The sequence below is a fragment of the Chiloscyllium punctatum genome, chromosome 7 (genome assembly GCF_047496795.1).
Source record: "Chiloscyllium punctatum isolate Juve2018m chromosome 7, sChiPun1.3, whole genome shotgun sequence".
Classification (NCBI taxonomy): Eukaryota; Metazoa; Chordata; class Chondrichthyes; order Orectolobiformes; family Hemiscylliidae; genus Chiloscyllium; species Chiloscyllium punctatum.
Genome location: NC_092745.1, coordinates 108,405,642 through 108,418,393, shown reverse-complemented (window position 1 = coordinate 108,418,393; position 12,752 = coordinate 108,405,642). Strand labels below are relative to the sequence as shown.

Below are 12,752 nucleotides of genomic sequence, written 5' to 3'. Positions count from 1 at the left end.
TGGGTGGAGGGGGCGGGGCGAGGAGATGAACCGTGAGCGACAGAGAAGTGCGATTGTAGTCGACAGGCGGCGGGGCGGAAGGCCGGCTGGTCGGGGGGTATGAGAGCGGCCATCGAGCATGTCCGGGGGAGACAGAGACTCCGAGGTAAAGGGGGGGGGGGGTTTCCTGTGTGCTGTCAGTAAACATGAAGGTACCGAGGGGGGGACTGAGACACCCCTTAAACCCCCTCCCCCCGGGGGATGGGGGTGGGGAGAGACATGCACAGCCAGGTCTGTGCACCCCTACCTTCTGCACACAGCCCCTTCCTTATTAAGTTTTATTTACACAGAATTTCCGTCTCTCCCTCTGATTGTGGGTTTTTTTTGTTGGTGTTGGAGAGTTAAAGTCCAGTGAGCTGCACATAAATAAATACGTGCTCTCTCTCTCTATTTTGACAACCGAAATGACAGCTCCAGTGTTTGCTCTGGGGGAGGTTGCTGTGTCATTAAGTGAGCTCCAGGTTTCATCAGCAGACCCACCTTTTGGAGAGTACACTAGAGATAAATAATAGCCCATTGTCTCCAATATTGCTAAAAAGTTGCATTCTTAGTGATGGGCCTAGGCAGTGATGCTCACATCCCATAAATCAGTAAATCTCAAAGCGATTTGTAGGGACGTTCATTCCCTGTAGATGCTATCTGTTGTTAACAGGCAAAATATGAATTGCTTTCTGCCCAAACAGCTGCTTACATCACTCTATGACATTTTGGCACATTTTGTCAGGTTCTAGATGCATTAACCTCGTTTGTAAAGTTCTCAATTTTTCATAATTGTGGAGTTTAACATTCATATTGGAGAACTTACAGAGTGAGATGTATCTAACTAAAGCTAGTCTGTAGACGATAAGAAAGCAATATTAAAGTATAGCATGGGCAGGAACTAATTTTTACGGAACAGTAGTATAATTGATCATGTGACACACTGGCTAAAATGTAGCAATTGGAATCCAATGAATTTTAGGGAAATATATGTGGTGAGTATGTGTTTTATGTTTCAAAATTCCTTTTGGAGATTTGAAAAGGTATTTTTAAGTGGAGCTCCAGTGCCACATTAATATCATGTCTTATGACAAAATGTTCCCTGTATCTAAAACAGATTCGCTTTGTGTCACATTAGACCTGCAGGATAACAACTCTGACTCTTTAAAAATACTTCTTTGCCTGTCTGGAGAGTGCATTGTTTCATGGAATGATTTGTTTGGCTAAAGAAGTATGGTTCTGAATATCAAGGAAAAAAATAGAGGTAGTAAGTTCTCTGTTGGGTTTAACATGAACTGTTAACTTGTAAGAAGTATGGAAAGACATGGGAAGATATTAGCATTTCTAATAGGAAGTAGGTATTTGATTTAATAGCCTTTTTCTAGTTGAAGTATAATATGGACTTTCCTGGAGTCCCTAATTTGCTTAATTTTATAATTTAATTTAAAGAGTAATGAAAACAAACTAAGGAGCATGCCTAGAAAGAAAATCATCCAAATATCATATTTGCAAAATCATGGTATCCAAGTACTTAGAACTTATATTAATAAAACTATATTATATTAGAGCTTCTGGTGACCTAGAACACTAGTTTCAAGTCATTATCTTTTTTTGACAGGTGGAAGAAGCAGGACAAGTTTTCCTGCTTATGAAGAAGGAATATCGGATTTCCCGCAATGTGAGATTAGCTTGGTTTCTCAACAGACTGAATCAAAACATTCGACCGATGTCAAAGTCTGAGCTTGTGAGTGGTCCCTGGAACTATTCTGTGATCTGTTTGTGAGCAAATGGATGAAGTAAAATAATGGGAACCTAATGTAGCATATTAATCTTTGCACAAAATGCAAATTGCACTCTCAGTACTTTGGGAGAAAATTAGATGGTCATTTTTTAGCTTAAAATATTTACTTGTCACAAAAGTATTTTTAGGTATTTGTTGGAATAGATAATTACACGAATGTAATTGTTCTCTTGTTTTCCTAAATGACTGAGAACATGAACTCGTTATTTTTTTCTGCCCTCTCCCACCATTAGCCCAAACCAGACACTGAGGTCAATTGAACTCAGTGAAGTGAAAAAAATATATGATTTATGAATTGAAATTGGACTTCCTTGGCTTCATCAGGGATAGGCAACATGGTTTTGATAGAGGGAAGTCATGCCTAGCAAATCTAAGGAGTGACCAAGTGTTTGGATGAGGCTAAGGCATTTGATGTAATTTGGTCTGCGTGGCTCAGTTTGATGCAATAGAATGCTGGTAGCCAATGAATCAACATGCAAAATCACTTGATATAATCCACGATTTTAGATTGGTAATATACCAAAAGCATGCACTGATGGGAGTTCCCAGGAAACCTGGAATTTATGTCCTTCCAGTTGTTAATCCAGTTCCCTTTGAAAAGCCGCAATTGACCCTGTATTTTCCTCAGTCTAAGGCAGTGCATTTGAAATCATAACCACTCTCTACGTATTAGCCTTTTTCCTAATTTTTTTCCCTAATCAATCTAAATTGGTGTTGTTTGATTTTTGCCCTTCTGCTAATGGAACAGGTTCTCTACAGCATTGCCAAGATCCATCTATAAGCTTTTTCAGATACTTTGGCTATGAAATCTCCTCCTAATCTTCTGTTCTCTGAAGAGAACAGTTTCAGCAACTTTCATTTGTTCTGAAATCCTTTATTCCTTTATACTTTATTACAGTTTTATGCCACTGTAATCCATCTTACAATTACTGTTTATCTCTTACAGAGCAACTCCAGCAATGAACTGGATGTTCTCAGTGTCCTACCAAAAGGCTGGCAGCCAGATGAATCAATTGCTAATCAAATGTACCAACTGGTACCCTCAACCCACATTACCTTCCTTGCTCAGCGATACCGCTTTGTTATTGAACTGGATCTCAGTCCGTCTACAGGGATTGTGGTAAGTAATTGTTGCGATTGGTGGGAAGACAGGAGGCAGCATGGTGGCTCAGTGGTTAACATTGTTGCCTCACAGCACCTGGGACCCAGATTTGATTCCAGCCTTAAATGACTGTCTGTGTGAAGTTTGCATGTTCATCCCATGTCTGTGTGGGTTTCCCTGGCTGATTTGGTTTACTTCTACAGTGCAGACATATACAGATTAGGTTGTTTGAATAAGTTAAATTGCACTGTCGTGCCAAGGTATGTACATTCTAGGTGGATTAGCTATGGTAAGGGCAGGGTTATGGGGATAGGGTGGAGGGCTGGGTCTGGATGGGGTGCTTTTCTGAGGGTCAGTGTGGACTCGATGGGATGAGTGGACTCTTTCCACACTGCAGGGATTCTGTGATTAAATTTGAAGCTATTGAATACATCTGAATACATATTTTGGGTCTCATCAAGTTTAGCTATAATTTTTCTTTAATCATATGTATATTTTTAAAATACATTATTTCATGAGATTGTTGGTGCACTGGCTGGATCAGCATTTATTTCCCATCTCTAATAGCCCTCAAGAAGGTGAGCCGTCTTCTTGAACCACTACTGTCCATGTGATTTAGGTGGATTTTACCCAGTGATCTTGAAGGAGTAGGACATGGTTCCTTGTCAGGATGGTATGGGCTTAAAGTGGAACTTGCAGGTGGTTGAATTCCCAAGTATCTGTTGCCCTTGCCCCTTCTAGGTGGCAGAGGTCATGAATTTGGAACATGTTTTCTAAGGAATCTGGATGAGTTCTAAATAGTATACAGTACAGCAACAGTGTTTCATGGCGGAGAAATGAATATTAAAGGTGGCGTTTGATTGGTCAATCAAGTGGGCTGTTTTGTCCTGAATGGTGTCCATCTTCTTGAGTACTGCACCAATCCAGGCAAGTGGGAAATAGTCTGTCACATTCCTGACTTGTGTGTGTAGATGTTGGACAGGTATTGGGGAGACAGGGTGAGGTACCTCTCTCAGAACTTGTAGCCTCTGACCCACTGTTGTAGCCACGATATTTCTATGATTACTATTATGACCCCTTGAATGTTGTTAGGGGAGGATTCAATGATGGTAATGCTGTTGAATGTTAAGGAAAAATTGTTAGATTCTTCTTCTGTTGAAGATAGTCGTTGCCTGGCGCTTGTGTATGGTGGATGTGCGATTTATAAAGCTCCACACAACTGACGAGAGGCTTCACACACACTGAGAAGCATGCCCGCATGTTTGGAATAAAAAGGGAGCGCTTGCACTCTGACTGTATTGTAGGCACCCAAAAGATCAGTGGGCAATTGAGGACCAGATACGTAGTCAATTCAGTAAGCTATGTAAAAATAATAGGGTAAAAGAGGGTTTCAATACCCCATATTAATTAAAATAATCATATAGTATCAAGGGTGTAGTGGGGGTAGATTTCTTAGAAAGCTGTTCTACATACATTTCATGTCAGCTGTAGATGGTCCTACAATGGATGGTGCAGTGCTGGCCCTAATTCTGGGGAATAAAGCCAGACGGATATGCAAGGTGATGATGGAGGAGCATTTTAGTGATAGCAACCACAAAATCTTATGTTTTAAGCCTTTTATGGCAAAGGAGAAAGATGGTCTACAGAAAAGGTCTTTAGTTTGAGGTAAGGCTGATTTTTTAAAAAAAAAAGTAAGGCAGGATTTGGCCAAATTAGATTGGGAATAGTGACTTGATGGAAAATCTACAGCAGAACCATGAGACGTGTTCAGAAAGGCACAGGGTGGGGGAAGTAAAGGCCCAACATGTTCTCTTTTGGGTGAAATTAGATTAGATTACTTACAGTGTGGAAACGGGCCTTTCGACCCAACAAGTCCACACCGACCCGCCGAAGCGCCACCCACCCATACCCACTCCCCAACATTTACCCCTTCACCTAACACTACGGGCAATTTAGCATGGCTAATTCACCTAACCTGCACATCTTTGGACTGTGGGAGGAAACCGGAGCACCCGGAGGAAACCCACACAGACACAGGGAGAATGTGCAAACTCCACACAGTCAGTCACCTGAGGCCGGAATTGAACCCGGGTCTCTGTCGCTGTGAGGCAGCAGTGCTAACCACTGTGCCACCGTGCCGCCCCAAATGTAGGAGTATCAAGCCCAGAGAATCATGGATGCCTGGGAACATTCAGGACTGGATTAAAAGGAAAAGAGAGACATATTACAGGTTCAAAGGGAGCAAAATAATGAAGACTCTGGAGGAGTATAGAATGTACAGGGGCATGGGGAGCTCCAGAATACAATTAGGAGAGCAAAGAGGGAGCATGAAAAGGTGCTGGTGGGCGAGATGAGGGAGAATCCCAAGATATTCTACAAGTTTATCAAGGAGCAGAGAATAGATAAGAAAAGAGTTAGGGACCAAGGGGGTAATTTGTGTATGAAGATGGAGTATGTTGGTGGAGTACTGAATGAGTACAGTATGTCACTTCTGTCTTTACTTGGGAGGGGGAGGAGGAGGAGGAGGATGCAAGTACAGAATTCAAGTAGATGGACTGTGAAATAGTTGAGTAAATTGTTATCAGAAGCGAGAGGTATTGGAGACTTTGGATGTAAAAATGGACAAATAGCCAGGTCCTGATGAGTTGAATGCCAGCTTGCTGTGGGAGATGAGGAAGGAAATTACAAGGGCCCTCACCCACATATTTAATTTGGCTCTGGCCCCAGGTAAGGTGACAGAGGACTGGAGAACAGCTAGTATGGTTCTCCTTTACAGGAAGGGTGGTAGAGATAGACCAGTGAATCTAATGCCAGTGGTTGGTAAACTATTGGAGAAAATAGTGAAGGAGAAAATTAATCTCCATTTAGAGAAGCAGAGTTTGATCAGGGATAACCAGCATGGCTTTGATAGAGGGAAGTCATGCCTAGAAAACTTAAGGAGTGATCAGGTGTTTGGATGAGGGTCGGGCATTTGATGTAATTTATATGGATTTCAGCAAGGCCTTTGACAAGATCTGACATGGGAAATTGATATAGAAGGTAAACGTTCATGGGATCCACAGTAACCTGACAAGCTGGAGGCAAACGTGGCTTAATGACAAGAGACAGAGGGTGGTGCTAGAAGGATGTTTGTGTGACTGGAGCTCAGTGTGCAATGGTATACCCTGGGGATCAATGCTGCATTGCTTATTGTTTGTGACCTTCATAAATGATGTAGATAAGCATTTTGGGAGGGATGATAAGTAAGTTTGCGGATGCAAAAAAATGGCTGAGTAGTTGACAGTGAGAGAAAGGTATTAGATTATAAGAGGGTATAGACAGATTGGCCAGGTGAGCAGATCAATGGCAGATGGCATTTGAAAGAAGGGGCAAGACGAGGGATTACTCAATAAATGACAGGATACTAGGAAGCTCAGAGGAGCAGAGGAATCTTGGTGTGCGTGTTCACAGATCCATGAGAGTGACAGGATGGCTTAATAGGGTAGTTAAGGAATAGGGGAAACTTGTCTGTATTATTCATGACACAGATTATAATAACAAGCTGGTCATGACGGAGCTGTGCAGAACATTGGTTCAACCACAGTTGGAGTATTGTGTGTAGTTCTGGTCACCTCTCAATGGGAGAGATGTGATTGCACTGGAGGGGTTGCAAAGGAGATTCACCAGGATGTTGTCTGAGAGAGCGCTACCAAGAGAGCTCAGGTTGTTTTTGTTGGGATGGAAAAAGTTGAGGGGGCATTTGATAGAGGTGTAAGAGATTATGGGGGGCAAGGACAGAGTGAAAAGAAAGCAGCTGCTCACCTTAGTAAAAGTGTCAGTAACAAGATTAGATTCGGCCCAACCAGTCCACACAGACCCTCCAAAGAATAACCCACCCAGACTCATTTCCCTCTAACTAGTGCACCTAACACCATCGGCAATTTAGCATGGCCAAATCACCTGCCCTGCACATCTTTGGACTGTGGGAGGAAACCGGAGCATCTGGAGGAAACCCATACAGACACGGGGAGAATGTGCAAACTCCACACACTCAGTCACCCAAGGCTGAAATAGAACCTGGGACCCTGGTGCTGTGAGGCAGCAGTACTAACCACTGAGCCAACGTGCCACCCCACTAGGGGGTACAATTGTAAAATAAAAGTGTGAAGTAGGCTTGAACAGAGCAAGATTGGTGAAGTTGATGTGCTGGACATTTTGGCAAACATTAAGCTTGATAAGTCCCCAAGGCCAGACCAGATTTATCCTTGGTTGCTCTGGGAAGTGAGAAAGGAGGTTGCTAAGCCACTGACTAAGATCTTTGCTTCCTCACTCTCCATGGGAGTAATGTCGCAGGATTGCAGGGAGATGAATGTTGTTCCTCTTTTCAAGAAGGGTCATGGAGTAATCCCTAGCAATTACAGTTCAGTCAGTCTTACATCTGTGGTCAGCAAGGTTTTGGAAAAGCTTCTGAGGGATAGGATTTATGACTATTTGAAAAAGCATAGCATGATTAAAGGCAGTCAGCATGGCTTTGTGAGGGGGCAGGTCATGCCTCTCAAATCTTACTGAGTTCTTTGAGGAGATAACGAGACAGGTCAATGTAGGTCGAGCAGTTGATGTGTATGTGGACTTTAGCAAGGCATTTGATAAGGTTTCCCATGGTTAGCTCATTCATAAAGTCAGGAGGTATGGGATACAGGGAGATTTGGCTCTCTGGATTCAGAATTGGTTGGCTGACAGAAGGTAGAGAGTGGTTGTAGATGGAAAGTATTCTGCCTGGCGATTAATGGTGAGTCGTGTCCCGCAGGGCTCTGTTCTTTGGCCTCTGCACTTTGTAGTTGTTATAAACTACTTGGATGAGGACATTAAGGGGTGTGTTAGTAGATGTGCTGATGACACAAAGATTGGAAGTGTCGTTGATAGTATCAAAGGATATTGCAGGCTGCAGCATGACATAGCCAGGATGCAGAGCTGGGCTGAGAAATGGCAGATGAAGTTCAACCTGGATAAATGTGAAGTGATGCATTTTGGAAGGTCAAGCTTGAATGCTGAATGTAGGATTAAATACAGGATTCTTGGCAGTGCAGAGGAACAGAGGTATCTTGGTGTTCAAGTGCATGGATCTCTCAAAGTTGCCACCCAAGTGGACAGGATTGTTAAGAATGCATGTGGTGTTTTGGCTTTCATTAACGGAGGGTTCGAGTTTAAGAGCTGCAAGGTTTTGCTGCAGCTCTACAAAACACTGGTGAGCCCACACTTGAAATATTGTGTCCAGTTTTGGTTGCCCTACTTGGAGGCTTTGGAGAGGGTGCAAAGAGGATGCTGCCTGGACTGGGAGGCTTGTCTTATGAAGAGAGGTTGACTAAGCTTGGATATTTCTCTCTGGAGAGGAGGAGGAAGAGAAGTGACCTGATTGAGGTGTACAAGATAATGAGAAGCATGAATAGAGTCAATAGCCAGAGACCTTTCCCCAGGGTAGGATTGACTGACATGAGGGGTCATAGTTTTAAGGTGTTAGGAGGAAGATATCAAGTAGATAGGTTATTTACGCAGAGAGTTGTGAGCACATGGAATGCGTTGCCTGCGGTGGTGGTGGAAGCAGAGTCATTAGGGACATATAAGCGACTGCTGGACATGCACATGGAAAGCAGTGAATTGAGGGGTGCGTAGGTTAGGTTATTTTATTTTAGATTAGGAATAATCCTCCGCACAACATCGTGGGCTGAAAGGCCTGTTCTGTGCTGTGCTTTTCTATGTTCTAAAAGGAGATTTGAAGGGAATTTGCAGAACAATCTTTTCAAACTGAAGGGAGTAGGAGTCTGCAATGTACTGTCTAGGACGATAGCTGAACTGGAATCTTCACAGCCTTTAAAAGTTACTGAAAGTGCCATATCGTTAAAGGCTATGGGCCTAGTGTGAGAAAGTCAAGTGAGACAACTGTAAGTAGTGTATATTTTTGGTAGTATAGCCTCAATGGGCCAAAGAACCACTTCTGTAATGAATGATTCTATGACTGATGTGGAAAATAAAATTAGAGGAACTGTTGCTTATCACCCAAAGCTGAATGATGTCCAGGTCTTTTTGCATTTACACATGAACTGCCTCTGTATCTGTGGAATTACAAATGGTACTGAATATGATGCAGTCATTAGCAAATGTGGAGGGAAAGTAATTGATGAAGGGGGTAAAGGTGATTGGGGCAAGGACACCATCCTAAAAAATTAGGGTCTTGTAACACAGGAGTACTGTCCCTACCTATGAGCCACGAGACCTGGGTTCAAGTCCACCTGTTTAAGATGTGTGTAATTACCATCTCTGACCAAATTGATTAGAAAATTATTCACCCTGGGAAACTCCTGTGGAGATATCCTGGGAATGAGTCAACTTGCTTGAGGCAACCACAGCCATCTTCCACTGTGTTAGCAATGACTCTGACCAGTGAATTGTTTTCCTGTGATGCTCAGACTCTTTGTTGTCAAATGTACCCTTGATTTTAACAGTCACTGTTGCTGACATCTACTTTTTAGCTCTTCTGGTCGTGTTTGGACCAAACCTGTCATGAGGTCAGGAACTGAGCTGGTTTGGTGGAATCCAAACCTAGCATGAGTGAGAGTGATTTTGTTGAGTAAGTGCCACTTAATGACTCAATTTAATGACCCTTTCAATCACTTTGCTGATCATTAAGATGGGATGGAAATTGACTGGGTTGGACTTATCCTGCTCTTTCTGTACAAGACATACCTGGATATTTTCCCCATTGCTGGGTAGCTGAGTATAGAGTATAAATCTTCTAATTAATTTTTACTTGAGATGCATAAATAAACTGCATAAATATATTTGAGGGTGAGGAAAATTTGCTGAAGACCTCTGAAATGTAGTTAGTTTAAGGATTTCGAGAATGGTTCTGGGGATTGTTATTTGATGAGTGAAAAGAAATTGGTTGGGATAGTTTCTAGCTTGGTAGCTCAACTCTGGCTCTTTGTGATAGAAATCTATATGTCATAGACTGAAACTTGTGATCGATTGCCTAGTATTTTCCAAGTTCCAGCCAGAGTCTGTAGAACCTCTAACTAAACCTTTGATAATTTGAACCACATACAGCAAAATTAGGACAATGTCAAATTTATTTCCTAACATTATGCTTATATAAGTACAATTGTTGCTGGTGAGAACACACACTTTGCTTGTAAATCTTTCTGATATGGTTTTGTGAAATCAAACTGGTTTTCAGATGGGTTGATAATATTATCCACAGTTTAGTTTTCCTACACTTGTTATCATCATAGTAGAATATCAAAGATATTGAAAAGGGGCATTTAAAATGACCAACAGTTGTTAAACAATTCAAAATATGACATGTGCAAAGGTTTCACTACCCTCTGCCAAATTAAAAATACACTGAACCTTTCAGTAATATCAAACATGTAGGAAAAATAAAGTTCAGTGATCCATTATGATAGAAAAGTTAAATTGTCAACAGAGACTAACTTGATTGAAGAAACTTCTGAGTGAAATAGTGAGATCTGTTATTGAACATACTTTTTTTTGAGGTGGGTATGTTCAATGAACTTGTATTGAACTGTCATCATTTTGTTGATTTGTTTATGGTTGGGTTAAGTGTCAGCTGATTGGTCAGAAGATTGTGGGTCTAAGTTCCCTTCCAGTACTGAAGGAATGTTGCAATGTCAAAGTGCTGTCCTTCATATGACAAATTAAACTGAGGTCTGTCTAATCAGTGAAAATGGAAATAGTCTTGGAATATCGTGGAGGGATGTATATTAGAATGGTATTCTAGTCCACATTTACTTAACAGAAAGCAACAAAAATAAGTGATCAGATTGCTTCTTTCAGTTGCTGTTTATGATATATGCCTAGTTTAGTTATTTTTGCCGATAGAACAATAAGTAACAATATTTTAAAAATAATTCGTTTTGTTCTAAAGTACTTTGGCATACCATGAGCAGGTGAAAGCTGCAATGTAAATGCACATTTGTTTTTTATCTTCAACCTATCTCACTGTTTTATTGTCTGGAGGAAGAGCAGTACCACTTGAAACTAGATTTAGCATGAGTAAGAGTTTCCCTCTTTTCTAATTGCATGTTTATTACTTGTTCAGTGAAATGATTGTAAATGTTTCACAGGATGATTCTACTGGAGAGCTGATTTTTGATGAAGTATTTCATGCACTCTCAAAGTGCTTAGTGGAATTGCTGCGACCATTTAAAGTCCCGGGTACGGACATAGTGTTTCAGCCAGAGATCTACATTACTATTCTCGCTTATTCTTCTATTATAGGACTTCAGTCTCACCAGGTGAGCACTTAGTTATCTTTAAAAGTTTCTCTGCCTCAGGCTGTTGATTATGAAATTATTGCCAGTATTTTGTTTAGTGAAAAACAGCGATGTCTTTGGACTTGATATATGACTAACTCCCCTCTGCTGTCACTGCTAAAAAAGTCACTGCATCTAGTTTTATTTCTAAAACTGAAATACACTTGATTCATAAACAAAAGTGTACTTTCATGGGGCAGGTACTGTGCCAAGCTTGTATATATGGAAAGATCTTTACTTTCATTTCATGCAGTTTAATATGGCTACTTTATCCGTCAATCCAAAATTGCATAATTATTCTTTTTCTTCATTCTTCCTCCTGCTGTTATTCCTTCTTTCTGAAAGCAGGAGAATCTTCTGCTGGCTGCTCTGACAACTGGCAATTTTCACTGCTATGTTGACAGACTAGATAAAACTTGACCCAGGAGGACAGAGAGTCAGATAACTGAAACAGATTTGAGTTTGAATCATTTGCTTTTGGTCCCTCAGTGATACAACAGAGCACGTCTTTCTTTTCCTTCCAGAATCTGAGTTCAAATCGCATGGAAAGTGAACAAATGAGAATTTTCCTCCATTCGTTGTAATAACATCAAGTAAAATCATTTTCAGTGTTGAAGCTACAGGTCAAAAATTGAGAGAGTTTAATTTCTAGATGATGCTAAATGAATTGGTTTGCTTTTATACAAAATGAAATGTAACAGCTCAAGGGTAGAGTAAATATGCAATATTCAACAAGCAAAAAATAAATTATAGTTTGGTTTTAGACTTCTTGTTTTAAATATGTGCTATATATAAAATGGCAATGCATGATATTGAAATTTGATAGAAAAAGGTAGAAGTGGACTATGTATCCCGGTGTAGATAATTTCTTACCCTGTGACGTGACATTTTTGTACAAATCTGTGTTTTTGACAAAATTAGTCACTGTTCTTTACTTAATTTTATAATTCTTCCTTCTATCTGCAAATGCATATGTAACTGCTTGTGTGCACCTGCAGTCGAGATATTTGTACGTAACTCTTCTGATCTTTGCATATATGTATTGTAGGTTCTAGTACAAGGCTGTTTATTGGACCGAAGTAGCTTGGATACTTTCCTTCAGCATATCTATCAGCAGTTACGAGCATTTGAAAACAATGTAGCTGAAGTTCTTCAACAGTACTACAAGCCCAAAATGCAGGTCAGTGTCTCTTTGAGGGAGAAAGAAATTCCGTCATCTAAGTATCCTATATGTTATTACCACCAATTTGTCATCTCTGAGAGGTTGGTGTAAGATATAGAGTTCATATTTTATTTGGTTCCGTACAGAGCTCTTTTCATGTGAAGAGTTAGTACATCATGTTTGAATATTGTAGAAGAAGTAATGTTGTCTTAATCTGTCCCAAATTTGAATTAGAAAAAGAGCATATGTTCTATTCTCTCCACCTAAACATGCTACATTTGAAGCAGTAATATTTTTGACCTGAATGTGCAGGAAAATTCAATATCTCTCATCTGTCAAAATGAAGAGTCACATTATTAA

The 12,752-nt window shown here is 40.7% G+C and overlaps 1 protein-coding gene across 9 annotated transcripts in view; it reads left to right on the top strand.

The window, feature by feature from the left end:
• Positions 1 to 26: 26 nt before the first annotated feature.
• szt2 (SZT2 subunit of KICSTOR complex) overlaps positions 27 to 12,752 on the top strand; it is a 266,338-nt gene continuing 253,612 nt past the window's right edge. For all 9 annotated transcript variants that reach the window (XM_072574543.1, XM_072574540.1, XM_072574542.1 and 6 more), the window contains exons 1-5: positions 27 to 145; positions 1,637 to 1,762; positions 2,766 to 2,939; positions 11,042 to 11,212; positions 12,279 to 12,410. In XM_072574543.1, the coding sequence (XP_072430644.1) occupies positions 119 to 145; positions 1,637 to 1,762; positions 2,766 to 2,939; positions 11,042 to 11,212; positions 12,279 to 12,410 (630 nt within the window). In that variant the 5' untranslated portion in view covers positions 27 to 118. The remainder of the gene's footprint in view (positions 146 to 1,636; positions 1,763 to 2,765; positions 2,940 to 11,041; positions 11,213 to 12,278; positions 12,411 to 12,752) is intronic.